This window comes from Amphichorda felina (assembly GCF_050947745.1).
Source record: "Amphichorda felina strain 45539 chromosome Unknown scaffold_7, whole genome shotgun sequence".
In the NCBI taxonomy this organism is placed as follows: domain Eukaryota; kingdom Fungi; phylum Ascomycota; class Sordariomycetes; order Hypocreales; family Bionectriaceae; genus Amphichorda; species Amphichorda felina.
Window position 1 is genome coordinate 1,028,591 of NW_028145043.1, and position 25,952 is coordinate 1,054,542.

General features: G+C 53.8%; 12 protein-coding genes and 1 non-coding gene across 13 annotated transcripts; 6 read left to right on the top strand and 7 right to left on the bottom strand.

Moving 5' to 3' along the window:
- Positions 1–2,113: 2,113 nt before the first annotated feature.
- Positions 2,114–3,338, top strand: MVD1 (diphosphomevalonate decarboxylase MVD1; the record flags this gene model as incomplete). Its single annotated transcript, XM_083196495.1, has 2 exons — positions 2,114–2,175; positions 2,225–3,338. The coding sequence occupies 2 exons, from the start codon at positions 2,114–2,116 to the stop codon at positions 3,336–3,338; spliced, it is 1,176 nt and encodes a 391-aa protein (XP_083047703.1).
- Positions 3,339–3,707: 369 nt separating this feature from the next.
- On the top strand, positions 3,708–5,194 carry ACO1O0_007121 (uncharacterized protein; the record flags this gene model as incomplete). The annotated part of the gene is made up of 2 exons (XM_083196496.1): positions 3,708–3,881; positions 3,935–5,194. The coding sequence occupies 2 exons, from the start codon at positions 3,708–3,710 to the stop codon at positions 5,192–5,194; spliced, it is 1,434 nt and encodes a 477-aa protein (XP_083047704.1).
- A 235-nt stretch (positions 5,195–5,429) lies between these two features.
- CYT2 (cytochrome c1 heme lyase CYT2) lies at positions 5,430–6,306 on the bottom strand (the record flags this gene model as incomplete). The annotated part of the gene is made up of 2 exons (XM_083196497.1): positions 5,430–5,703; positions 5,762–6,306. 2 exons carry the CDS (start codon positions 6,304–6,306, stop codon positions 5,430–5,432), a joined length of 819 nt encoding a protein of 272 aa, XP_083047705.1.
- Positions 6,307–7,105: 799 nt separating this feature from the next.
- ACO1O0_007123 (uncharacterized protein) lies at positions 7,106–7,714 on the top strand (the record flags this gene model as incomplete). The annotated part of the gene is made up of 2 exons (XM_083196498.1): positions 7,106–7,325; positions 7,410–7,714. 2 exons carry the CDS (start codon positions 7,106–7,108, stop codon positions 7,712–7,714), a joined length of 525 nt encoding a protein of 174 aa, XP_083047706.1.
- Positions 7,715–8,224: 510 nt separating this feature from the next.
- On the top strand, positions 8,225–9,651 carry BTN1 (batten's disease protein Cln3; the record flags this gene model as incomplete). The annotated part of the gene is made up of 2 exons (XM_083196499.1): positions 8,225–8,366; positions 8,423–9,651. 2 exons carry the CDS (start codon positions 8,225–8,227, stop codon positions 9,649–9,651), a joined length of 1,371 nt encoding a protein of 456 aa, XP_083047707.1.
- Positions 9,652–9,791: 140 nt separating this feature from the next.
- Positions 9,792–10,439, bottom strand: ACO1O0_007125 (uncharacterized protein; the record flags this gene model as incomplete). The annotated part of the gene is made up of 2 exons (XM_083196500.1): positions 9,792–9,804; positions 10,018–10,439. The coding sequence occupies 2 exons, from the start codon at positions 10,437–10,439 to the stop codon at positions 9,792–9,794; spliced, it is 435 nt and encodes a 144-aa protein (XP_083047708.1).
- Positions 10,440–15,348: 4,909 nt separating this feature from the next.
- ACO1O0_007126 (uncharacterized protein) lies at positions 15,349–16,743 on the top strand (the record flags this gene model as incomplete). Its single annotated transcript, XM_083196501.1, has 3 exons — positions 15,349–15,473; positions 15,595–15,962; positions 16,022–16,743. 3 exons carry the CDS (start codon positions 15,349–15,351, stop codon positions 16,741–16,743), a joined length of 1,215 nt encoding a protein of 404 aa, XP_083047709.1.
- Positions 16,744–17,444: 701 nt separating this feature from the next.
- Positions 17,445–17,852, bottom strand: ACO1O0_007127 (uncharacterized protein; the record flags this gene model as incomplete). Its single annotated transcript, XM_083196502.1, has 2 exons — positions 17,445–17,789; positions 17,844–17,852. The coding sequence occupies 2 exons, from the start codon at positions 17,850–17,852 to the stop codon at positions 17,445–17,447; spliced, it is 354 nt and encodes a 117-aa protein (XP_083047710.1).
- A 237-nt stretch (positions 17,853–18,089) lies between these two features.
- Positions 18,090–19,088, bottom strand: ACO1O0_007128 (MBL fold metallo-hydrolase; the record flags this gene model as incomplete). Its single annotated transcript, XM_083196503.1, has 1 exon — positions 18,090–19,088. The coding sequence occupies one exon, from the start codon at positions 19,086–19,088 to the stop codon at positions 18,090–18,092; it is 999 nt and encodes a 332-aa protein (XP_083047711.1).
- A 669-nt stretch (positions 19,089–19,757) lies between these two features.
- Positions 19,758–21,061, bottom strand: ACO1O0_007129 (inorganic pyrophosphatase; the record flags this gene model as incomplete). The annotated part of the gene is made up of 7 exons (XM_083196504.1): positions 19,758–20,084; positions 20,135–20,196; positions 20,241–20,307; positions 20,358–20,418; positions 20,472–20,658; positions 20,706–20,865; positions 20,921–21,061. 7 exons carry the CDS (start codon positions 21,059–21,061, stop codon positions 19,758–19,760), a joined length of 1,005 nt encoding a protein of 334 aa, XP_083047712.1.
- A 662-nt stretch (positions 21,062–21,723) lies between these two features.
- Positions 21,724–23,313, bottom strand: ACO1O0_007130 (uncharacterized protein; the record flags this gene model as incomplete). Its single annotated transcript, XM_083196505.1, has 3 exons — positions 21,724–22,808; positions 22,865–22,996; positions 23,049–23,313. 3 exons carry the CDS (start codon positions 23,311–23,313, stop codon positions 21,724–21,726), a joined length of 1,482 nt encoding a protein of 493 aa, XP_083047713.1.
- Positions 23,314–23,919: 606 nt separating this feature from the next.
- On the bottom strand, positions 23,920–24,663 carry ACO1O0_007131 (uncharacterized protein; the record flags this gene model as incomplete). Its single annotated transcript, XM_083196506.1, has 1 exon — positions 23,920–24,663. The coding sequence occupies one exon, from the start codon at positions 24,661–24,663 to the stop codon at positions 23,920–23,922; it is 744 nt and encodes a 247-aa protein (XP_083047714.1).
- Positions 24,664–25,274: 611 nt separating this feature from the next.
- On the top strand, positions 25,275–25,372 carry ACO1O0_007132. Its single transcript has one exon. It is a non-coding gene; the product is annotated as a tRNA-Glu (tRNA).
- Positions 25,373–25,952: the final 580 nt, after the last annotated feature.

The following is a 25,952-nucleotide window of genomic DNA, read 5'->3' on the forward strand; positions in this document are numbered from 1 at the left end:
TCGAAGAAACCATCGCCGGTTTGCGACGCAGCCTCAACGAGTGGATGAAGGAGCTGAGTGAGGCAGATACCAGCGATGACTGCCTATATTATGCGCTTTCAGGAGGAGATTCAACATTTAGTGGAATTGCTAAATGAGAAAGATTTGATGAAGGCTGATTTAAAGGTTTCTCTGGATGGTTCTGGCTAGTAAGAAAGAAATTGAACAGATGTTTCGGTAATCTCGTGATAGTTATAGTAGTCTACGGGCTAAAGTCTTTTTCCACATTGCAAATCTAACTGATATAACAGCGAAACGATGGTAGCTGGCAATGATAATGCTAAGAAATGCTTTAGTATCCTTATCATTCGTCTTTATCTAGTAAATTGCCTTACCAATACTATGGCTTTTATATACAGGACCGCATAGCATCGGTCGGGCTAATAGAGTAAGATATTAATAATTTAAGGAAACCGTTGTTAGATTTAGAGATATATACGTAATGGCTCTTATAGGACTAGACAGTCGAGGACTATTATCTTAATATCTATGCGAAAGGTCTAAATAATCAAAATATTATCTACTATAAGCTATATAAACTGACCTTAAAACTCAAAGATAACAATAAAACTTAGTTTAAGTTTACAATGACTCTTCTCTAGTAAGTATTATTATTATTATTATATTAGGCTCTATATATAGTGTATACTAGTTCTTCTAAGGTAGTCTAGCGTTATCCCGGGGCGTGACTCGGCTACTAAAAAGTATTAGGACCTCGCTCTCTAGCGGATATTACGAGGTAGCTAGTGATTATCAAATATAGCCGCATAAGAAATGTAATCAATTCTTTGTTAGTCTTAGACATCCGACCCTCTCTTATCTCTATGAACTTTCATACGATTATAGCTAAGGGTATTGCCGGAACTAGACTTGTAACTAGAAAGTCTAGTTCAAAAGGCTCTTAAAGGCCATGAAGAAGTTCATTGTGGACGAAAAAGATCGTGTGGTGGTCGATGTGTTTGGGCGCGAGCTCGGGATCACAAACATCAAGGTGGTCAGTCCTTGCTTCTCGGTCTACCGTTTCATCCCTGTCGGCGAGGATTTTCTCCTCCATCGCCGCTCAGACTTCAGCGAGTTCGATGCAAAACGAATCGACCGCAGCTATAGCGAGCACTGACACAGTGATGAGTTGCCACACCCAGCCCTCGCGGACTTCTTTGGGCCTGACAATCGAGCCTCTAGCTCAGAAGGCGGCCTTAGCCTGTCCGAATTCTTCGCAGATGGCCTGGGTGATGGTGGCAATGGTGCCATGGAGGAACTCGACATTGAAGAGTCGGAGCTTGACCAGGCGGATAATTGTAAATACCGCATGCGCCAGGATATTGGGTAACTGAGAGGAATGATGTATTATAGGGGTATTCCTCTTGGGGATTTGATATTGCGACGATGAACGTTGTAAAGATGGCATGGACATCATTCATTAATGAAATAATACAAACTATTCTCTTTTATTATATTTATTTTAGATACTGACCTTTAGTATTACCCACCTAGAGGCACCCGAGTATCGTTTCATTATGCTTATAGGCCATGCTCGACAGCCCAAAGCTAATCCTGCAACCAACAAAGTAATCAATACAAGTGATTTCATATCTCACCGCTGGAGAAAAAAAAAGGTATTGATTGCAGGAGATGGATGGAAATACAGAACCCAATATGCAAATAGTAATTGACCTTCGATGGTCGTGATTACCAGTATTTGCGTACTGGTCCTTATACGAGTACTCCGTACGTACTCAGTAGTAAGGGTATGTAATACAGGGTGGACTGAGGGTCATCAGGGACCAATTTGCCCCGCACTAAACCGTTCTTAGTTCTGGGCGCTGGTGGTCAAGCCATCCATCTTGGCGTAAAACATTCGGCGACTTATTTACTTCCCCACCTTACGATTCCCATCTCAATTTCCACCGAGCATTGCAAGCTGCTAGTATCCCTTCTTGACTCTTGATTAATCCCACGATTGACGTCTGCCGAAGCCTTGCATCCATCTTTGAATTCACTCCACTTGCTCGCAGTCAGCGACTCCTATTGCTCTCTCGGCGCACAGAAGATACCCCCTCCACCCCGCATCGAAATGGCGGACAACCAGGTCTATCGCGCCAGCACCACGGCGCCAGTCAACATTGCGGTCGTCAAGTATGCTCGAAGACCCAGGCTATCGTGATTGGCGACTAATCTGCTCCAGGTACTGGGGTAAACGCGACCCGAAGCTCAACCTGCCCACCAATAGCTCCATCTCCGTCACCCTGTCCCAGGCCGACCTCCGCACCCTGACCACCGCCTCCTGCTCCGCGATCTACACCGACGGCGACAGCCTGACCCTCAATGGACAGGCTTCCGACATCTCTGGCGCCCGAACCCAGGCCTGCTTCCGCGAGCTCCGTGCCAGGCGTGCTGCCCTTGAGGCCACCGACTCGTCCCTCCCCAAGCTGTCTACGCTGCCTCTGAAGATCGTCTCCGAGAACAACTTCCCTACTGCGGCTGGCCTGGCCTCCTCGGCCGCTGGTTTTGCCGCTCTCGTTAGGGCTATTGCGAACCTCTATGAGCTTCCCGACTCTCCGTCCGACCTCTCCCTCATTGCCCGTCAAGGATCTGGCTCGGCGTGCCGAAGCCTGTTCGGCGGATATGTTGCCTGGAGGATGGGTGATAAGGACGACGGTACCGACTCCAAGGCCGATCTTATTGCTCCGGCCAGTCACTGGCCCGAGATGCGCGCCCTCATCTTGGTTGTCAACGCCGCTAAGAAGGACGTGCCGTCCACCTCTGGCATGCAGCAGACCGTGGCCACCTCGGGTCTGTTCCAGCAGCGGATATCCCAGGTCGTGCCCGCCAACATGATCCTCATGGAGGAGGCCATCAAGAACAAGGACTTCCCCAAGTTCGCCGAGGTCACCATGCGCGAGTCCAACTCGTTCCATGCCTGCGCCGCCGATACGTACCCGCCCATCTTTTACATGAACGATGCGTCGAGGGCCGCCATCCGCGCGGTGGAGGCCATTAATGCCCAGGCGGGCAAGACCATTGCTGCCTACACCTACGATGCTGGGCCAAACTGCGTTATCTACTTCCTTGAAGAGGATGAGGCGACCGTTGTTGGCGCCTTCTACAAGTTCCTTAATGGTGTGGGAGGATGGAAGACTACTGCTGCCGGGGCCAAGTCGAGCGTGGAGCTGCCCGAGAATATTTCTAGCATCCTCAAGGATGGCGTTGGCCGGGTGATCCAGACTGGTGTTGGTGAGGGCCCTGAGAAGACGGACGAGTTTCTGATCGCGGAGGATGGTCAGGCTGTGAAGCGATAATGGAAGGGATGGCTGGATGAAAAAAGCCATGGTAGCGCTCAGCGGATAGAAACAGATCATTTTTGGACATGATTTACGAAAAATGAATGAAAAGTGTGTTGCATTCACTCGTTTACCTGGTATTACGTGGAGTTGTGCAACAATACGTAGAACACTGCTCTGGCGCACATTAAAGTCACTGGTTGAGCTGCATCTCCCAACTTCAACTTCACCTCTTCATCACCTCACCCTCCCGGAACTTCTCCCTCAACACCTCACTAAAACAAAAACATCCCTTCAAACGGCTGCAAATTTGATCTGCTTGATATCAAATTTCTCTTGTGGCCTTTTGAATTACTGGGGCTGCACGCTGCAACTCGTTCCGCGGCCATGAGCGTCACTAGCCCAGTCCCTCCGTCTAATGGAGATTGGACTATCAACGCTGATTCTGAGGGCATCGCTGAGCTCCTTTCCGGAGAAAATGATGTCGAGGTTTTTGAATGCGACAAGACCGGTAATATCCAGCAGCGATGGCTACATACTACGGACAACCGCATCATTCCTGTAATCCCTACAGCCCGACTGACCAAAGTAGTCTCATGCTAACAGCGGTTCAGGCTCACAGTCAGAACGAATCGAACAACTTGATTTTCAGGTCCTTGCGTGGATGGCGCCAGGCGATCTTTGATTCCTTCCTCCCGGTCGGATTCCCGCATTCCGTGTCTGATGATTACCTGGCCTACCAGACCTACGACTCTCTTCAGGCCTTCTTCTCGACCATCACCTCCCTTCTAGCGAGCCGAGCTCTGCTTGAGGGACTCGGAGTCGGAGATGCGAACTCCTCCGCTACATTTGCTATGCTGTTGACAATCCTCAAGGACGCCATGTCCCGCATCGCGACCATTGTTTTTGCCCATCGCTTTGGCCTCCGCATTGAACCCGATGCCAAGCGCTACCGCTTCCTGGCTGACGTCTTCAACGATACGGCCTTCTTCATGGAGCTCTACAGCCCATACTTTGGTCCCTGGGGTAAGGTTGTCGCCCTGGGCGTCGGCGAGGCTCTCCGCGCCCTCTGTGGGGTGGCAGCCGGAGCGAGCAAGGCCGCTCTCAGCGTGCACTTTGCAAAGCATGACAACCTTGCCGAGCTGAACGCCAAGGAGGCAAGCCAGGAAACTGCAGTCGGTCTGGTCGGACTGCTGGTTGGCACACTGGTTGTGAAGTACGTCGAGGGCCACAGGAGTGTCGTGTGCCTGATGACGGCCCTGGTCTTTGGACATCTCTGGGTCAACTACGCTGGTGTCTACAGCGTTCACATGACAACTCTCAATCGCCAGCGCGCTACCATCCTCTTCCATGAGTACTTGGAGACGGGCAAAGTCCTGTCGCCCAGGGAGGTTGCCAGGAAAGAGAACATTCTGTTCTGGGACCCCGTGGTTCCGAACAAACAGGGCCAGAGGGTGGCCCGTATCGAGTTTGCTGAGGGTTACCAGCATGCCCGGGAGTTCCCCGCAGGAAACACCAAGCCCTTTATCGTCGACGGTACTATGCACACCTTGTTCCTCAGCAGGCGCCTCAATAATGGTTTTACGACCATTCGCATCTTGCTCTGGGATGGCGCAGAACCTTCCCATGTCATCACGGCCTGGTTCTTGTCCATGGAGGTTGCCTGGATGATGCAAGATAGGGACAGTTACTCAGACAGCCGCAGTGCTGCCTCCGAGGATGGTGTCAAGCCCATCGTATCTAACAAGAGATACTGCGACGGCAATTTGTGGGGAAAGATGGAGATGCTGGGATGGGACATTTCGTCCCAGGCCTTTGAGACGGGACCGCCGGTGCGAGTTCGTGTCCAGCCTGCTGCCCGCAAGGATGAGTGAGCTACAACGAGGCCAATGGTACTGGATTCCATAGCGGGAAACGGCGGGTATGATGCAACCACTTGCTTTGCGGTCGTGGCACGAGTTATGAATTAGACGAGCCTTAGTATTCGGAATTTTGCTCAATTACAGGCACACACGAGATTCTATCCCAATTCCTGGCTGTGAAGTTGCCATAACGCCGCTCCCATGATATCATACACTCCATACTTGTACAATGTTTATCGGGTCGTATTCAGCCCAGACCCGTCCACCGCATGGCACGCATCTTGACGCCTTCCCAAGTATTCAGCTTCGGCCGCACGTCCAGATAGAAGCTGGGGCCCGCCTTGCCGCCCGGGCGCCCGGTGTAGAAGTCGATCACGTACTCAACGCGCGTGCCGCAACGGTCAATGACCCAGTCGTGGCGATCAAAGGGGGGAGTGTATCCGAGAAGCGTCTTGACACGGGCGGTGGGTGTCATGCGGTTCATTTTGTTGGCGAAGGACTCGAGTTTGGGCCCGCCGCACCTGTGGACCAATGGTTAGCTGGCGCAAGCATGACGAGAAGAAGGCTCGGATGCCGTACTGGGACTGGGTGAGATATGGCTCCTCCCACTCGCAAATCTCCTTCCAGGCCCGCTCGTTTACGGCATTGTGTATCGGGACAACCGTCTTCATGTCGGCCGTCCGGGCATCGTATCCCTTGCGCTTCATGGCCTCGAAGAACATCTTCTCCGAAGGGTACACCCAGTTCCCTGAGCCGTCGGCGCCCGACTCGATCTCATGGTTCGCCGCGTTGGCGGAGGAGCCGTGATCAACGGGGCAGGCTTCGGGGTTGCCAGCCGCGCGGGGGATGCTGGAGACGGCGCGGTCTGTGTCGAGGCCGGGGTGTGGTGACGCTGTCGCTGATGGCTGGGGGCTCGCCGTCGCTGGGGATGACCACGGGAGGTAGGACGTTAGGGTCTGAGTCCAAGACTTGGGCTGAGGCTTCCCCGAGTGGTCTACAGGGCATGCAGAGGGTGGGCTTTGCGATTTGGCCTTGGAGGCTTCGACGGCGCGGGCTTGTTGAAGCCAGGCTTCCCGGGCCTTGTGATCGACCGGGCAGGCCGACTCTTGGTCCTGGCCAGCCATTTCGATGGCAGTAGTTTTCGGGGGCTTCCTTCAGAAGTATTAAGTCTTACAAAGAGTGAATTTGAAAAGGAAAAAACAAGATCTTTACAACGATAGTTTCAAGGTTGAGGAGCCACGATGATTACCAAGCCTGACCAGGCCCAGGACCCGGGAGTTCGCGACAACTTCAAAAAATATATTCACCCGAAGATTTGCCGGGCCTTACTGGCGATCAGACCTAGAATAGGCCGGCGGCTGGAATTAAGTTACGGCTGGTTCCTGGATCGGTTCTCTGCCATCTTGGGTATGTCAATTTTGGTAAAATGACGCCGATGGCCATTTGAGATGCGATTGAAGCTCATGACGTGCTTTTCCATCGCCTTCGGTGCCTCTGGGATCTGCGACAAATTACATCACTGGCGGATGGATGGTGGTGGGGCCTGGAGGACCCTGAATTCAGACGCCTCGTAGCCACTTCGTCGGAATGATCTCGATTTCCAGGACCAAAATCTCCGAGATTCAGTCCTGGAGGGCGTGCTAGGGCCGCCATCAACCTCCTTGAATGCTCCGAAAGCTCGGAAAGATCCACGGGGCTTCTCCGCTGAGGCACTGCTATGAAATCATAAGGTGCCGCAGTGAAGTCATGTCCATGACGTCGGTGAGACCTTCATGAAGCTCGCGTAGTCAAAATGTGTCGGGATAGGTATAAGAAGAGTGTTGCTTCACGGTTTGGGATGATTTGTAGAAGTGTCTCTAACCTCATTATCATAAACAATCGCCCAACCTGATCATTGAAACACTCTGCCCAACACATATCACCATGTCGAACTACGAAGAAATCTCTCGCAAGGCTGAGGTCGACCTTAGCACCCCGCAAGCCTATGGCAACAACCGCCATAATGGTCTGGCAGATGCTGGTGTCGAATCCTGCGCGGAGAAGAAGTTCCCCTCGGCCAATATTGTCACTGGAGACGAGCTGAGCACCAATGCCGGCTTCAACAAGCGCATCCCGCCTAGCGAGGGTGGCGTGCTTGATGACCGTGGCCGGTAAGTCTTCAAAGTAATTCAGCACCATCCCTCATCTAACATGGGACGTAATCAAACCCGCGGCGAGCATTTTGAAGGCAAGGGCGGCCCCCTCGACAAGCTCCAGGACTCGTACCAGAAGCAGCCCGGCCAGAACGACAACGACGTCGTCCCCGCCAACGTGCCCAAGGTCGACGGCCTAGGCAGTATCAACGACATCGCGACTAAAGGCCAGGAGGCCGCCACGCACAATGTCGGTCGACGCGCTCCAGGGGTCGGTGGCTCCCAGTTCAGGGGCGAGAATCACTACACGCCCGAGTCGGTTCCAGATAGCATCTCTGCTGAGGGCAATGTGGCTCCCGAGAGTGTGATCCAGGCGAGTCGTGAGTCGGAGGGATACTAGGCGCATCAGGTGTCCGATTGAACGATGGGAAGGCTTACGGCGTTGAGGACATGTAGCTTTATGGTCAAATGAGGAATGATCAATGATTGTACCAATCAAGAATATTATAAAAGTAAAGAATAGGTGTCATCGTGTATCCGTGCTAAAAAGTGAGCTTACTTGTAATATGCTCTGACTGAGTTATTGTAGGAGCAAGGTTTGAGGCAGGCGGTGAGTTCTAGGCGGAGCAGGCATGAACTTGGAGGCGCCTGCCGCGGTAGTTGGCGGGAAGCGTAGGTCTTATGCATGCTGTCCAGGTAGTGGGCTTGTCGCGTGACCTCTTTATCTTCAGTTCCAGCAGTGGACAACTCATCAGGGATTGCCCTTATCTCTGCCCCCAGAACGTCACATTTGATCTCTCCCCGAGAGATACGAATATTACCAGTGGTTGTACGGCCCCTTGACCCCGAGCCGTGTCCTTGCAATGTTTGGCGATACTATCGGCCACGAATCCCCCGCTGCGACGCTACGATGACGAACCGACGAGCAACTTCATCTGGCCTGCTGCCAATGCCTGGAACGCCTTCGTCGTCCTGGGCGGTCTACACTGCTCGAGCGAACGCATACCTTCGACACCCCGACGTGAGGGTTGTTATCGCCTTCTGGCTATTCGGTGCGTGGCCTTCCCCTAGCACCCTACAGACGTCTCGTGGTGCTGACACTCGCAAGGCCTGATTAACAATGTCCTCTACGTCATTATCCTCTCTGCCGCGCAAGACCTGGTCGGCGACCTTCCGAAAGGCATCGTTCTTCTCGCGGACGTGATGCCGTCGTTCGCTACTAAGCTCGTCGCGCCGTACTTTATCCACCGTGTCCCGTACTACATCCGCGTCCTCGCCTTTATTGCCCTCTCCGCCGTTGGCATGCTCTTGATCGCCCTCACGCCCGCCGAGGATTCCGTCGCTGTCAAGATGATAGGAGTCTGCTTTGCTAGTCTGAGTAGTGGCGGTGGAGAGCTAAGCTTTCTAGGCCTGACGCACTACTATGGCCATGCTAGTCTGGCTGGCTGGGGCTCTGGAACGGGCGCGGCGGGTTTGGTAGGAGCCGGTCTGTACGTGGTCCTGACAGAGTGGTGGGATTTCAGCGTCAGAGATAGCCTGCTATTCTCGGCGATGCTGCCCGCGGTGATGTTTGTCGGGTTTTTCATAATTCTCCCACGCGGGCCGTTGCGTGATGCCACCAGCCGGAAGGAGTACAAGGCGGTCCCAGAAAGTGACTTGGATGAGGGCCAGGACGGACACATGCGTGACTCGACGGTTGGCCTGCTCAGCCCAGAATCTGGCACCATGTCGGCAGCTTACTCAACCCTCCACCAACATGAGCACCCCTCCCTGGGGACCAACCTACGGCGTGCCAAGGCGCTCATGATTCCTTATATGCTGCCCCTGTTTTTCGTGTTCTTTGCCGAGTACACTATCAACCAGGGAGTTTCCCCTACGCTTCTCTATCCGCTTGAGGAGTCACCTTTCAAGGAATACCGCGGCTTCTATCCGTTCTACGGATTTCTGTATCAGCTCGGCGTCTTCATCTCGCGATCTTCGACCCTGTTTGTCCGCATTCACCACCTCTATGCCCCATCGCTCCTCCAAGTGGGAAATCTAGCCCTCCTTCTAATCCACTCGCTCTTCTTCTTCATCCCCTCGGTCTACATCGTCTTCATCATCGTGTTTTGGGAGGGCCTCCTAGGAGGCGCTGTGTATGTCAACAGCTTCGCCGAGATCCTGGAGAAGGTCCCGGCTGAAGACAGGGAGTTTAGCTTGAGCGCGGCGAGTGTCAGTGACAGTGCAGGCATCTGCCTTGCGGGTATCATTGGGATTGCCCTGGAGCCTCGACTTTGCGCATACCAAGTCGCCCAGGGACGCGACTGGTGCCGGCAGATTCGCGCTCAGCACGGGTAGGCTGGTGTGGTTTGGGATAGACAGCTTGGCGTTTAGAGAGCGACATGGCGTATTTATGTGAACTTTGTATTTAGCTCGCAATGATGCCTGTGTCCTTAACTGGCAGTGGATTTAGTTAGACCTTGAGTATATCCCTGCCTTCACTCAACGTTCCTGTCCACAGCAAAACAGTCTCAAGGTCATCCATCAGATTCGCCCACATCTGCCCTTCTAGCCCTTCCTTCGTCTCACCCCGCGGCGCCCCATCCAGACCTTGCCCGGTGGTCCCTGCGCACTCTGTTGCGCATCCACCAGTGTTCGAAACGACAGCACAGCCCAAGCCAATACGGAAACACCCACATAGCCCGCCCATTTTCCGCATCTAACAGATCCCGAAACTCAAAGTCGTAGCTCCCCACCACCGTGAGATGAAGGAAGTAGTTGGCCGCCACGGGCTCCAGGACCCTGACCTCGGCGAGCACGCGCAGAGGCTCGTGGAAAATGCTCTCGCCCAATTTGTCCGCTAGGTTCAGGCCACGGAGCCGCAGCCAATGCGCGGGCACACGGTGCAGGGAGCCTAGGCCGTCGTGGTAGGCGCGCTTGCCGTCGTCGGACGCAGCGAGCATCCAATGTAGAAGAGTGCCCTTGCCGTGCCATGGTTTGGTGACGAGGAGTAGAGGCTTGTAGCCCAGCTGGAGAGAGAACCAGGATAGGCGGTCTGGGGAGTCGCTGAAGACCCAGGAGCTAGCGACGGAGTCATCATCGTTCCCGGTATCTATGATGGAGAAGGTGAGGAGGTTGGGAAACATGGCGGTCAGGAGTAGGGCGTCGGACCCAGCATGGTCGACGACAGGTTTGGATAGGGCAGCCTAGAATCCATGCACGGCGAGATTGCTGGAAGTGCTCAGCGACGTGGTGAGAGGCGGGTGATACTATGTGATGGCGGAGGTGCAAGGCTGAGACGGCGAGTATGACATCGATGAAGTGCGGTCTTGAAATACCAAGGGAGATAAGGGGGGTCGGCTCCTCGGGGTCAAAATATGTCAAGTCGTCGAATATAAAGGAGAAGTGGCGGAGGAGAACGTTTCAGGGGGGTTCCAACACGAAAAATCGTGTGGTCCAAGCCGAGAGATGCATCAAAGGGCGACAGAGGTGAGTTCTTGTAGGGATTTTCTAGGAGTCTTTGGATCACTTCGTACGAATTGTAGATGCATGGTGATCTGGCACGCTGACACCGCTTACACACCGGCTTGGCCTCATCACACTGCGAGAACACTCAGTCTAGTCCTGGTTTCAAGTTGGAGACTCATGTAGAATTTTACCTTTACACTCTTGACCTTACAGCTTGGGCAGCCGCCCTTTGACTTAGCATGAGACCTACGCTTGTCGTAACGGCGTACTTGTAGTCTAGGACCATCGTCCTAGCCGGTGTGGCTATATAGACAGGGGCTACTCTAACACTATATGTCATCGCTACCTGAAATACCAGTTGCCTAACTAGAATTTCTAGATTAGAAGGTCATCCTACGGTCTAGTAGATTTTTTTATTCTTTCGTATATACGTTTCTACGTTATGGAATTCCTTTAGCCAGCCCCGCTTCATCTATTAGCATCGCTCGATTAGGACGGAAGAATGCAGAGGAATATTATGATGAGCATCTGCACAAATATGGGAAGTAGTTAAAGCAGTCTCTTGAGCTTACGTTTAAGAGGGATACGTATAATTAGCAGGTAGATAACGTTGAAATATTTATAGTCATTGGTCCGCTAACTACCGATACAGTAGTAAACCGGAAGCGAAAATAGGAGGGGGCAGCTTGACGAAATAAACAAGCAAGTAAGGTTTTAGCACAACTAATGACGTATCTTGGTGTGTAATACATTTCGCCATATTCGCTGTTATCTATATCTTTGTTTTCGTGAGTGTATGGGCTATTCACAGATCATGCTTTATCAACCCAACCCTTCTAATTGTAACTGTTGGAACTGTAAAAAGAAACATGTTGTTCCTAGAGATCTACTATGTGCAGTGTACTGAGGCCATTGCGTATAAGGGCTGAAATCGTGTGCTTGTTGCACGCCCGAGACTTTCGTCGGTTTCACAAATGTTGACGGCACCCTTACTAAACAAAGGAAGCGAGTCTTAGATGCTCCCGGGTGGATCATGGCAGAGATGTCGGGACGCCGGACCACCGAGAATTCAAGCTTCTGCATTTTTAGCTCCCAACCCATTCCCTCTAGGGTCTAAAATCCAAGGGATATAGATCAGGGGATTAACAGTCCGCCTTGCAAGCCCTTCACTGGACGGAAACTTCACCTCACGGACAGACATCGTGTCTGCCCACTTTTGATAATTAGCCTGTAGGATTTGTACATTGCTGCATTTCCGAATGACGTGTTGCCACACCCTATAGCTTTGACTGTTGGTCCATAACACGCATCATTCGCTGCCTCCTCCTCCAATTATACATTGCTTTCTGCACTTTGGATGCAGAAAAACCCCTCAATATTGGCCCCTATTGTTTTTTCATGGTAGCTATGTTGCTTTGGGGGCTACATATGACTGATTTATATCTTCAAGTTTTCAAACCTAGAATCATCATTCCCATTCCTTATTCAGAAGATGACGAGTGGTTCACATATGGGCTAAATTACCGATCATGGTTACCCTATTCCCCCTCTATATTCTCACCAAGGCTGTCCTAGTACTACACCTCAGCGGCAACTCTCCCTGATTAGGAGTTACCTGCAGACTATTACGTATATATATGTGTGTGTGTGTGTGTGTGTGTGTGTCTAGTTCTCGCTTCCGATTTGATACTCTTCGCCTAACCCCTCACTATAGACGCTATTGCTAAAGTTTAGGCAGCAATGCATGGTAAAGTGCACATTTCCCTCTTCTGTTGGTAATCCAACCCGATTTCTGCCGGGAACTAAGGTATATATATCTATGTATGTTCTACTACTATCCGTACTTATAAAAGTGAAAAACGTCTATTACTATTATTCCTACATTGACTACTTGTTACGAAAACATGGGAGAATTGGTAAGTGAGAGTATTTTCTCATTGGAGTGTTTCTTATATACGTGACTTATTAATCTTATATTTCTTATCAGGTTCACCTTCGATCGTTTGAGGAGCTTAATGAGGAGTATCACAATCTTGAATCAGCTCATAAAGAGATCCGCCAGACAATCGAAGACCATATCAATCGCATTCGCAAGGAACCCTTAGTTGAAGTGGAGGGGTATGTTATCTTTCTGGACGGCCTGGCAGATAGGCACAGGGAGTATTGTGAAGAGTATAACCATCTCACTAAGAGTGAAATAGAATGAAACTAATTTGAATCGTGTATTTTAGCATTATGAACCGACGTGGGGATGCATTGGAACGCGCATTGCAGGAGGATTCGATGCGCCCAGATGAGGAAAAACAGTGGTCGCCAGAATCGATTGAGGGCCATTACAAAAGGGTAGAACAATGGAGGGAGGCTTACCAGACGACTAGAACTCATGTCGATAGGCAAATCAGGCTGTTCAAAAGTCGGGTGGCTAGGGAAAGGTCTAAGGGTGGTATGTAGCTAAAGTCAAGGATTGGTATACAGAATATAGGAGTTTGCTATCCGGCCACCATCTCTCACCAGCTGGCCACTACGTTAATGTATCGCACTAACTACACCACCCGTTATAGGCAGCACTTGTAACTACCTAGTAGTCAGTGGCAGGTCTTGCAGCTAGAGGTAGGCTAAGGTTAGGGGTTCCTGACCTAACGTACTCCATCCCTATGGCTTGTGCCAGATTACTCTTACGTCGACGAGCAGGAGACCCCTTGGGCGACGACGTGCGGCTAGCGCGTGAGTTCCAGACAAATTTACTAGATTTTATCCATGGCAAGGACAAGAAGTGGCCGCTTTTCGGGGATGAGATGACCATGTTTAACACCAGACAGGTTCCACGAGACGCCGACTCCCGAGGATCTGCAACACCGGTTTGACACGATCAACAGATTTGTGCTAGACCTAGCGAATGGTGCATAGCTTCTGTGCGGGATACTCTGTTCGACTCACTTCTACTTCGTACATCTTGTATAAAGGGCATCGACGAGTAGTTATATTGAAGAGATTCAGTCTCGAAAAAATCATTTGCCTTGACTTGATAATTTGTTTGCTTGCTTCGAGTTGGGACAGGGGTCACCTACATGGGATTAAAAGTCTTGGCAGGGGTTAGGGGTAGCGACATGGATGATAATATTTCCCAGCACGACAGGGACCGGACTCTTTGCGGCAAGGAGGGCAAGTCGTTCGTACACTAGTATACGTATGTATTAGCACGGCATGGAGAGGCTGCAACCTCCTAGCCCCCAAAATCGGTGCCGGGTGGGAGTGGCTGTGATAGTGCAATGCATGAGAATCTGAGACTCAAGAAGGGGACCACGAATAGACAGGATCGCTGGTGACACAGTACTATGATGTAGTAAGTGTTCAGTGCTGTTGTACTCCACGCAGCGTAGGGTTAGAGGGGGGAAAAGGGTTCAAAAAGTGTGGAGAATGGCAAGTAACGTCATGGTTTGATACCGATAATAAGCCCCATGAGCAAATTCCAATGTGGCCAGGTCGTCGAGTTGTCGCCTTTGTCATTGATAAATAATAGGTGGCCGAAAGTTCAGTGCCAGGGCGCGTAAGCACACTCACTGGTGAGACGCTAAAAAAGTGTTGAAGGATTAATTTGCGTAGAGATGGATCCTTTATCAATCCTTGAAGCTGACCGACGGAACAGCTCTCAACCCAGCAGACAACAACCACCGCCTACCAAAGGAGCAGGGTTCGCTGATTGCTCCCGAGATAATATGCGTCCTCGGAAGAAGGACAGGCGGGCAATAATAACATTCCCTCTTTTGGTTTGCTATATTATCTGTTGTACGCATCGTACGTAATACGAGAAGAGAGCTTACGAAGTACGATACTGCGGTTGAACGGCACGGAGACGGCAGGTAAGATTACAACACGCACGACAACGACAATCTGCTGCGGCGCCAGCCGTTTCTTCACGCCCTTCAGTGGCTCAAACGACTAATAGTAATATCGAAGCTGGCAGTGAACGGAGTGGCGCTAACCGTAAGCAGAACCTGGAAGTTGGTTTGGTTCGACTGATTGGAGCCAGAGTGGCTGCCACCTTACTTATCATGATGGCGGCGTGATGCTGCCTTTTTTTTAGCGAGCACCCACCGCCTAGAGCCTCTGGGGAGGCAGTGGAGTTTTCAGTGGACGGGTCTAGCTCTGGCTGTGTGTGGCTGTCTGACGTGGAGCGGCTGACGACAGTCTTTAGAGCCAACGACTGACTCTGGCCCCCATCTTACAGGTGGCCACTGCCAAGGCGCTACCGCCATTCCAGCCAATCGCCCACGGGCAAGCCAGGGTGACCAATTGAGGATCCCCTTCCGCACGGCCCTTCGCGGCTTCGCCCCCCTTGGCTTGGACTCTCCCGTCGTATTTCTCCTTATCCCGCCGTATTTCTCCTTATCCCGTCTTCACCTTCGCCGCCGTGACGGACAGTTCGAGGCGCAGTTGTCCCTTCTCGTGTTGGTGTTCATTCATTCTTTAGCTTCGCCTTTGCTTCTCCACGCCCTTCCACCTCCACCTCCTTCTCTTGGCCGTCTTCTCTTCTGCGTACATCGCCAACGCCCCTCCTGCTACGCGGGACGAGGATATGCTGCAGTCATGATTTTCGGCGCCCAGGCTCGCTCTAACAAGGCGACGATCCTCCTTGCGGGGACCGTCATCTTCCTCTTCATCTTCGTCGGTCTCGTCTACAACCACCTGGACTACTGGCACAGTTCTTCCTCGTACGTTGACGCGTATCCCCCCAACAGGGCCTTCTCGCACCCGCCCCCGATCACCGCGCCTCTACGCGCGACGCAAGAGTTGAAGAAGAACACGGCTGACAAATGCGCGTGTCGCATACAGAAACAAGTCGCCCGCTCCTCAGACAGGAAACTCCGGAAGTTCCAGCTCAGGAAGCAGCGGCTCAGACAGCAGCAAGTCGCCATCCACCTTCACCAACGATGACCTCCGTGCAACCTTTCTCGAGACCGTCTACAAGCCCAGCGTCAAGGTCGACGCCAAAAAGTTTCAGCTCTATGGCGCCTTCGACTTCGAGCTTCCCGGAAAGCCGTCTTTCAAGAAGTCTCTGGGTGAAAATCTCTGCATCATCGACCTCGACAACCGGCCCTTCAACGAGTCTGGCGGCATCTTCGGGCCCGACCTCATGTCGTGGGACAGGGCTGCGCAGGTCCACGGTCTATCTACTGGCGTGCTGAACCACTGGGTCTACGGTACGTGGCGGGACACGGAGCTGTGGAGGCTGACCAAAGCACACGCTGACCCTTACTAGCCAAGATCCATGGCTACAAGTACTACTATGTCGAGATCGACGAATTCAAGGACCGTCGCAATTCGTGGAAGAAGCCCCCCGTTATCACCGAGATTCTTAAGAAGCACGATGCCTGTGTCTACCTCGACTCCGACGCCATCTTCCACCACCTAGATCTCCCGTTCGAGTGGCTCATGAACTACTGGGACATCCACCCGGACAAGAGCACCCTGTCTCTCGCGCTGGATCCTGTTGCCAAAGTCAACTCTGACAAGTTTGGCAAGGTCTACGCCAACACCGGATTCATCATTGCCCAGAACAATAAGAAGACGTTTGAGATCCTCCGCGCCTGGGAGAAGTGCCCCGATGACGACTCCATTCACCCCGAGTGCAAGGAGTACCGTGACAGTCAGGGTGGCTCCGGTCACCCCACTGACCAGGGTGGCTTTGGCAACTTCATCCGCTACGACTACGCCGAGGATATCCAGGAGCTTCCCTGCACCGAGGCCAACGGTTTCCTCGAGAGCAAGTCTGGCTGCTCTGGCATCTTCATCAAGCATCTCTGGACCGGCAAGAGGAACTGGATCAAGGTTGCTGTGGGTGAGCAGCTCCCCGGCAAGTACCTCGAGCTTTTCCACGAGCAGTTCCTTGCCGAGAGGGATCAGTTCTACATCACCGAGAAGCAACTGATGAGCGGCAAGATCGGAGCCGATTCGGATGGCGCGGAGCTCGAGACGGAGTAAGACAATCGATATGTTGTGTAATTCCCGGGGACGTCCACTCCGATCACATTCACTGTATAATTTGCAAGTTCCTTGTATATTTTCCCCTGCGGGTTTTGACTTCACCTTCACCAATATCAAACGGAGTAGTACGGCTAGGGTTACGTCTCACGGGCCGGGAGCACACGAGAATGACCTAGATGTTGAGCACAGCAACAAAAGAAGCAAAGAGCGAAACTAGACACGCACGAGCAGTGGGATCAGTATTTATACCTAATCTCTCCGAGGAGCCGGTGTTCATAGGGACTGTTGGGGCTTGGAGACACATTTAGCATATATTGCCACGTCAATTAAAGAGATCATGTTTTTTTATGCCATGAGATTTTAGCCTGCGAGGGAGCTGGTCCATGTTCTGTAATGTACAAGTACAGACCCCGGAGTCAATCTCATCTTGGTTCGAGAGCCATCACAGCCCTCCATCTTGGTAGTACCTTAGCTTCTGGAATCGGGGATCTTGTGTGACGAGACATGTTTGTGAATACATGCTGCATATGCCCTATTCCGCAATGCTGCTTTACGCAGAAGCTTTGATATTTCGGCGGTCAAGGTATATATATAGCGTGGTACCTCACGAGGTGAAGGCCTTCATCATCTTCCTCGCCCCAGTCTAGCTAGGTAGGCACGTCCATCCTGCGGGCCACCCGCCTCATCCACCCACTCTACTACATGTCCCTCATCATAGCGCCTCGAAGCGCATCCTCCAACGCCATCTTAGCCTCGCAGTCCGGGCAGTGCCGGTGGGTGTACACCTCGGCGGGGGCGCGCTGGCGGACGCCGCTGCGGCACCGCAGGCCGTGGGTGTGCGGGCTGAGCCAGCGCGGCACCGTGTGGCCGTTCCAGCAGGGCACGCGGTTGAGGCGGGCGTTGAAGGTGATGAGGCAGCGGGGGCAGGTGTTGTGGGAGGCAAAGTAGAAGCACATGGCGTCTTGGGGGAGAAGACGGGGTTTGTCCTGTGGTGTAGTCGAGGGGTCCGACATGTGCTCATAATCCGCTAATCTCGGCGATTGCTGGAGTCGTTTGTTGGGTGTGGGTTGAAACATCTATATACATGTATTACCTACTCCTGTCATTCATATATCCGCTGCTTGGGTCACGAGCGGCAAGGCATCGTGAGCAACGGACGATGCTCAGGCGCTCTAGAGCTACGTTTCAATAGCAGTCCAGTGACGGTCCTAAGGCGTGACAGGGATGTCCGGATGATTCGCGTTGAGGGAAAATGTCGAGGCTTAAGCGTCGGAATCGGTGACACAAAGAGGCGAGTACAGGGCCCCCCTCGAGACCACCCTGTCGACCATGTGGGCACGAGGCTAAGTTTCCGGGTCAGACCATACGACAATGTTGGGCGGGCAGTCGGGCATGTCCCTGAAGAAGGCCGTAATCTCCCTCTCGCTGTACCGCATGCTGAAGTGCGTGAGCACAAACGTCGTCTGCGGCCAGCGCCTCACCACCTTCTCCAGGTCGCACCACGCCGTGTGCTTGGTCTTGTCCGCCTGCTGCTTGTGCCGGTCGTAGAGGAAGCTGCACTCGGTGATGACGACGGGGATACCCTTCTCCAGCCACCATGGCGCCGCCGCCAGCGTCGCAGCCGTCGTGTCGCCCAGGAAGGCGAACATGGGCGTCGTGTGGGCGGCCGTGATATCGGCCCCTTCCTGCCGCAAGCGCTTCAGCTCCGGGCCCGGGAGGGAGGCGTACTCCGGGCGCAGCTTGTGGGTGGTAGCGCTGAAGACGTAGCCCACGCAGGGGACGGTGTGGTCGCAGTCGAAGACGGAGGCGGTGATGCCCTTGAGGCGGCGCAGGGGCACGACGTCGCCGTCGCGCACGGCGTGGGTGTGGTGCGTGTTGAGCCAGGCGGCCTCGGAGGCGGTCCGGCCCGGATCGTCCGGGTCGTGCTTGGGGGGTCCCTCGCCAATGTCCAGACCAGCGGCCTCGGCGTCGTCGATGGCGATGACACCGCCGAGGTTGAGCATGGTGTCGGCGAGGATGAAGTTGTTGAAGGCGCGCTTCATGGCGGCCGGGCAGTAGATGTCCGGAGGATCCTCGCGCTTGACAAAGGCCGGGGAGAGGAGGATGTGGTCATTGTGGCCATGGGTAAGGAAGATGTGCTTGGGGCGGAGGCGATTCACACAGAGCCCAGCGTCGAGGAGGAGGTTGAGCTGGGGGATGACGAAGGAGGTGTGCCAGGCGGCCCGGGAGCGGCCGGTGAGGACGTAGTTGTGGTAGGGCTTGGGGAAGCGCCACTCGAGGATTTCGGAGCGCGGGGACTGTGGGAGTGGCGTCGCAAAGGAGATGTCTTTGCAGTCTGTCATGGTGGGTGCAGTTGGTGCAGTTGGCGCAGTTGGTGGCCGCAGTTTCGAGAGTGGCGTTCAGGGGATGAGATAACCGATGGGTGGTGAGGATTCAAGGTCCAGCGTTCCGGGAGAAAACCATGCCATATGGAATTGATCCATCCAGTTATATGATCTTAAGTTCTGTTCCCAAAACGGAGCTCCGGGATGATATCATCTGGACTCAGCGTATTTGTCCATTCACGAGGGCATGTCAAGGTGATCCGTGATCCATAGAATGACTGTTCGGCGAAGGTGCAGGTGCATGGTGGAGGTGGAGGGCTTCCAGATGGAGCGATGAGGAGTCGAGGACGGCCTAGAGGCGCCCCACAGCACACCAATTCGCTCCCCAGATCCACTCCTCCCTTCTCTTCCCGCTCACTTCCCGCTCACTTCCTCCAGATTCCATCGCCGAAAGAGTCATCCAAGTCATCAAAACCACCTGTGCTCCCTCCGCACATGAGTTTCGCTATGGCCATCATCCGGCCCGCGAGGCACCAATCAACGATGTTGCCCATGTACAGATATTTATGGTTATATGTACAAGATTGCCAACTACCGCCCACGTGCTGGATTCGCTGGGTAAATACGCGGGTTATTATTCTATAATCATCTCCATCACTAGTATTTACACTCCATGCCCCCAATTCTTTACTGCCCAGGAAGCTCGATCAGGTTGAAGTCGGCGTCCAGGTAGTACCACTGGTCAAACTCCTCCGGCTTGGGCTTGGCAGGACGAATATTGGACTTCTTGGGGATCTTAAAGGCCTTGGTGGCCTTCTTGCTTTCGATGTAGGACTTGCCAAACTCGGGGTGCGACGTCTGGTTGATCTTGATCTTGTTGGCGTCCGACTTGCCCTTGACCAGGTCTTGCCAGTAGCCGTGGCTCTCCTCGACAATCTTCTGCGCAAAGGTGGCGTTCTGGTAGTCCCCTCCAATGATGGTGTTCTTGCCGTCACCCTTGACCACCTTGTAGTACTGTCCAGTGTCAGCACCCAGGTCAGTCAGTATACGGGAATGCGACTTACGATGAACCAGTCATAGAAGGACTCCCGCAGGCCAGGGCGGTACTCATCCAGGTCCTCGACAGCTAGGAAGGTAAGCTTCGTCCAGTTTATACGACGTGAGACTTACAGCTAACGAGGTCCGCAAGAGGGTCCTCAACGTCAATAGCAATGATCTTCCAGTCCGTCGTCTCATCCTAGAGAGTTTAGTCCATCGTTGTCGCCCCTATAGACGAGACATTCTTACATCAATCATGGCCAGACCACCCAGGATCTTGACCTTCTTCACCTCGCCAACGAAGCTTGGGCTGCCGAGACATCGCGTTAGCCACGATCGAGCGAGTCCCGACAAGTGTCTCACCTGACGCTGCTGATCTCAAAGATGTCGATCGGGTCGTTGTCACCAGGATACCCTGTGAAATCATGCTCGCGGTTGGGATCCTCCCAGGTCTGGGGGATGGAGCCGTAGTTGAATGGGTACGACCTGTGCGGCCAGACGCTGTAGACGAAGCGCGGCGCATCGTCTTTGTCGTCGTGGAATATGGGGTCTACCAAGGTCAGTGGTGCCGCAGGACAATTGAACAAAAGATCATACTCAGCGGCTCGTTGCGCTTGGTCTCGATCTTGCCATCGCTCCAACGAGAGATCTCGGTGTAATAGTGGATGATGCTCTTGTCGTTGGGGTCGGGATAGAGCGGAATGTCGTGCCAGAAGGAGATGGGGTTGCCATCCCTCTCCAGCCAGACGCGCCAGTCCTGCCTGGATTAGCATCGGTCCACCAGACATGTGATGGAAGTCGGATGATCTCACGAGGGTGTTTCGGGCGCCGACCTCGCGGTACGTCAGGTCGCTGGGGTCGAATCCCTTGCAGCTGCTGGCCGCGACAGCGGCAGCGAGGCCCGAGACGGGCATAGCCACCAGGAGGCGCACGAGAGACAGAGTCGAGAGCATCTTGACTGTCTTTTATCTTGAGCGAAGGGTGTTATCGCAGTACAAGGTATACAACGAAACGACAAGCATGAGAGCGCGCGACACATTAGAGATCGCGACGTCTTAAATAATAACTAGCAGGATCAGCTTGAGCACCCCCGGACGGCGGCCGCCTGGCCTTGCATCATATTGGCACTAGACCTTCTGCATTGGACAGACAAGGGATCGATCTTCTACAGCGTGACCGGTCATCGCCATTCGCCAAGTCGAAGCCGCGTCTGGCGAGACATTGTGGTTCCGAACTTCCGTGATTCCGTGGTTCCTGCAACCGGGTAAATCCACCACTGGGGTCCAGGAGCACACCCACGTGGGCTTCCATATGCGCGGTAGGAGTCTAGAAGGCGACTTTCGGCATCCCACGTTTTGAAACAACGGGAGGATTTGGTACCTGGGAAAAACAGCGCTCATTCGCTTTTCAATAGTTCGTACATTAACATTTTGCCTCAGCTTCTTTAGGATCCAGGACCCCCGCCTGTTTACGCAACTCCTCATCCAGCACAGACGACGCACCAAAAACCACCAGACCAAACGACAGACGGATACGTACGAGAGATTACATATTGGTTCAGCCCATGATTTGCTAAAAAGTTGCAGGACTCCACCCTTCGCGATAACTAGACAACTCAGGCGAGGTCAAACACCCCCACAACCGTCTCCTCCAGGTGGGTGAGGTCGTGCTTGGAACGCTTCGTGATGAACCTCTCTTGGATATCAAGCACCCGGGACGCCACCTCGCTCCAGGCGACCTCCTTGCCGGTGGAGGCAAAATCGCTCGCGTCCTCGTTCCACTCGATCGACTCCACGGGCAGCAGCTTACCGTCCCTCTTGCGCACCACTCCGTCCACAATAACGTCCTCGACGTCGCCGGGGCTCGAGTGCAGCACCACCGCCATGACGGGGTCCTGCTGCGCCGCGCCCAGCATCGACGGGCTCGCGGCCGAGAAGACGACGAGATCAGCGCGCTTCCCAACCTCGATGCTGCCTATGTCGTACTCCATGCACAGCGCACGGGCGCCGCCCAGAGTGGCCATGTTGAACGCCTCGTGCGTGTTGTGGTAGACCTCCCTGGGGATCCTGCCCTCGCTGAGGCTGGCCGCGCTGTGGAGTCCCCGCGCGTGCTGCAAGCCCATGCGCATGTTGTTGACGATGCTCGAGCTGACAATGGCCTGACAGTCGCTGCCGAAGGAGCAGACCGAGTCCATCCCCGGCAGGTCGTCGCGGAACACGGCCGTCGGGCCAAGAGCCATGGACGCCTCGGTGCTGGGCGTGGATGAGACATACGCGCCCGCTTCCTTCATGAGCTTGGCGTCCTCTGCCGTGGCCCCGCCGGCGTGCGCCAGGACGATGCCTTTGTCGAGGAGCCCGTACTCCTTCAGCAGGGCTGGCACCCTCGGGCTCTTCTCGCCCTTGGGCCGGATGTAGTGCGATGTGATGACCTTGACGCCCAGGGACTTGGCCCTTTCGAACAGACCCACAACGACGTCCTTGGGGAGGTGGTACCCGTCAAAGCCCAGGCCCAGGCGCACGAGCGAGTTGGGGTCGGTGAGGGCCTTGGTCGCCAAGAGCTTCTCCAGGACCGTCGTGAACCAGTGGGGGATCAAGTTGGCAAACTCCGGCTTGGGCTTCTCGGTGGTCATGTTCATGGTCGGTGTATAGGCAAAGATGGAGCGGATGCCCGATGTGAGCGAGCCTGCGATGGCTTGCTTGCCTTCCTAATTGTTAGCCCGGACATCCAGGGGGAAAACTGGGACTGGGGTGACGGACTGTGATCCTTGGACCAGTTGCAGTTGGCGTGGTCCAAAGTCGTGGTTGTCCCAGAGTCGATGGACTCGAGAGCTCCCGACAAGTTGGACCAGTATAGGTCCGGCGGGTGGAATGTAAACGGACAGGTCATGACTGCGACTATCAGTATCATGAGGCCGCTTCCTGGGGATAAGGATATACTGACTCATGGCCTTGTACTGGATAAAGGTCTTGTCGCCAAAGAAGCCCTTGAGCGGGGTCTCCCAGAGGTGGTGGTGCGTGTCGACGAAGCCCGGCGAGATGATCTTGTCCGTGCAGTCGATGACATTGCAGCCAGAGGGGGCGCTCAGGGATGGTCCGATCTGGGCGATGCGGCTCCCCTGGACGAGAATATCTGCGTGCGTGGGATGGACCTTGTCATTATGACCGTGGATGAGGACGATGCCTCCTTTGAGCAGAAGTGTTGACATTATGGTAGGGGATTATACGGGAGCTAGGTAGGTGAAAGTGTGAGAGCACCTGCGAGGCTCGGAAGGGGAGCCAGGATACCCCGTGTCCAAGTCCTGTTTATATACCTAACCACCCAGTCACTCACCAACGATAGAATATGACGAGACATGCACGGTGTCCGATCCATCCGGGACCTACCTGGGCACACAATACCCGTCGTACTGCTTGCCGCGGCTATCCGCGCCTTCAGATGGCCGGGTACTCTAGGGTTTTCGTTGGCTATCGCAACTTAGACTCTAAACGAACGGTCGCTCAGCGACCTCAGTTTCGCGCGAGGGATGATCATGGTAGCGTCACCAGTGAAGCCACTCACCAACACATTGCAGGGCATTGACTTGCACCCATCGTCATTCTTGATTCCTATGAATGCTGGCGGAGAGTCGACTTGAGGTATGATATCATGTCATCTATCACCACTCTCAAGTCGAATTATCCCAAGGCGTTGCAGGAACAATATGAGGCAAGGCAAGACGGCCATACAGCTTAGACCTGGTTCTTGTAAACTCGCTAGACAATTTGAAAACGCCATGGATATCCCTAGATAGAGTCAACAAGCCATCAGTCAATCAATCCCCATTGCGCCAGGTCCTCTCGACCTCCAGAGCATAATCCTCAATACTATTCCAGCCCAGCGAACTCCACTTGTCTGGGTCATCAGACGCCTCGTCAAAGTGCTTCAAGGCTAACACCGCCTGCTCCGCCCACCGCTGGGGGGTGATGCGTCCCACGCCCGTCCCCAGCGGCGTCATGAGGACGTCCCTGATCTCGTCCTGTCCCTCGCCGCCGTCATCCTCGCCAGCCCTCACCGCACGATTGTGGCCGTCCACAGCGCACAGCAGGCTCCACACGCACTCGTAGACAACCTCGCGGTCCCAGCGCACATCGTCCGGCACGCGCATCGTCGGGCAGAGCGCCACGCGGCGGACCCCCCAGTCGTTGTCCGACTCGGAGGCGAACTCGTCCGGCACGCGCACCAGCGTGCAGGTCCCGGGGGGCACGAAGCCGCGCCACCGGTCGTAGAGGCGGCGCTGGGCGACGCGGGTCAGGGCCAGGTAGTCGTCGCGCGGCGAGAGGACGCGCGAGATGGCGTCGTCGAAGGCGCCGTCCAGGCGGCCGTAGGAGTTGGCGGGTGAGACGATGGTGTCGAAGTGCACCGTCGAGGGGACCTCGCTGAGGGGGCAGTTGTGGATGGTGATGGCCAGGGAGGGGGGGAGCTGGAGCTTGTGCCGGGCAGCGGTGAAGGCGTCGCTGAACCGGGTGTCCATGCAGAGGAGGTGGATGTGGGGGATGTTGGGAGCCTGGGATGCCATGATGGTGATTGCTCAAGTTATGTTATGGACGCAGTGAGAGGTGAATTGCGTGAGCGGTGTTGGCTTATATACGGAGTACATCAATGTAGACGGCGTCCCCCGTCATGGAAATACGGCTGCCTGTCGGCTTCCTATGTGAAATAGTGCAATCTGTCAACTGTCAAACTAATGTCAGATGCCTTGAGCTGAGCCAAGGTAACTCAGTCGGTGCTTGTAGATCAATTCGCCACGCGTCTCATTGCCAGAGCTTAACTTCCAAGGTTGTGCAAGCCCTGGAGGAGATTCTGACAGCCTGTTCGAGTACAATACAGCTGGTGTAAGCAGTGCGTCGCCCCCCCTTAGCGTGTAGCAATACTCGTATGCACACAACCTCGATCATACGACGGAGTAATGTCTCTCGGATAAATTAAGTGCAAGTATAATTCTCTCCAACTTGACGTTTTAACAAGCACAGAGTTGGATGTTTACGCAAGGAAATGAACGGAATTCAGGGCTGGCGTAGGGTAGCCCACGATGGCGTAGTTGGAGAAGGCCGAAGTCGTACCTTGTTACTGGACAACCGATTTAATACAGTTCGTGTCAGGGAGTTACAACAATCCAATCACAGATCATCCGGTATGGTGTAGTGGCCAACATTTGACGCTCTCAAATGGCGAGTTCCTCTCCTAAGCGTTCCGTCAAGCCCTGGGTTCGATTCCCAGTACCGGAGAACTTAACAGTTTCTTTTTTTGCTCCCCTCTTTTTGGAGGTTACAGAGACCCAACCTCTATGAAATACTGCATCACAACGATTGATAAAAATTGGATTTTTCTATCAGTCAAAGGCAACAGGCTAAAAGACTATTTGGAATAAACTATCAAATAGATTCGTCCCTGAGTGGTTAGTCTCCGGCCCCGGACAGCCGCCGGGGGGAAGTGGGTCTTCGGGTCCGAGAGATCGGGACGATCAGAGAGACTGGGATGGGTTAGATGGAGAACCAGGGTGCACCATACAGATGGGAAATCGGAATAAGTCTAATGAATACTTCAGATCCTTCTAGAAGATAGCATAAGTCCTCTAGGTTGGCCCAGTGACCAGCTCCTGTGCCCAAATTCCAGCCGTCCACGAAGTATCCGCACCGGCCAGAGTTTATCCGAGAGGGAGGGGCAGATGGCGGGGCTCGAGTTTTCGCACTGAGTCAACCCCTCCAAAACTTTCGAACGAGGGGCAAGCTGCATCTGGAGCTCGATTCATCACTTACCCGCATTTCGATCGTGACCCCAGACGGAACAAAATCTTTCGCCGATATC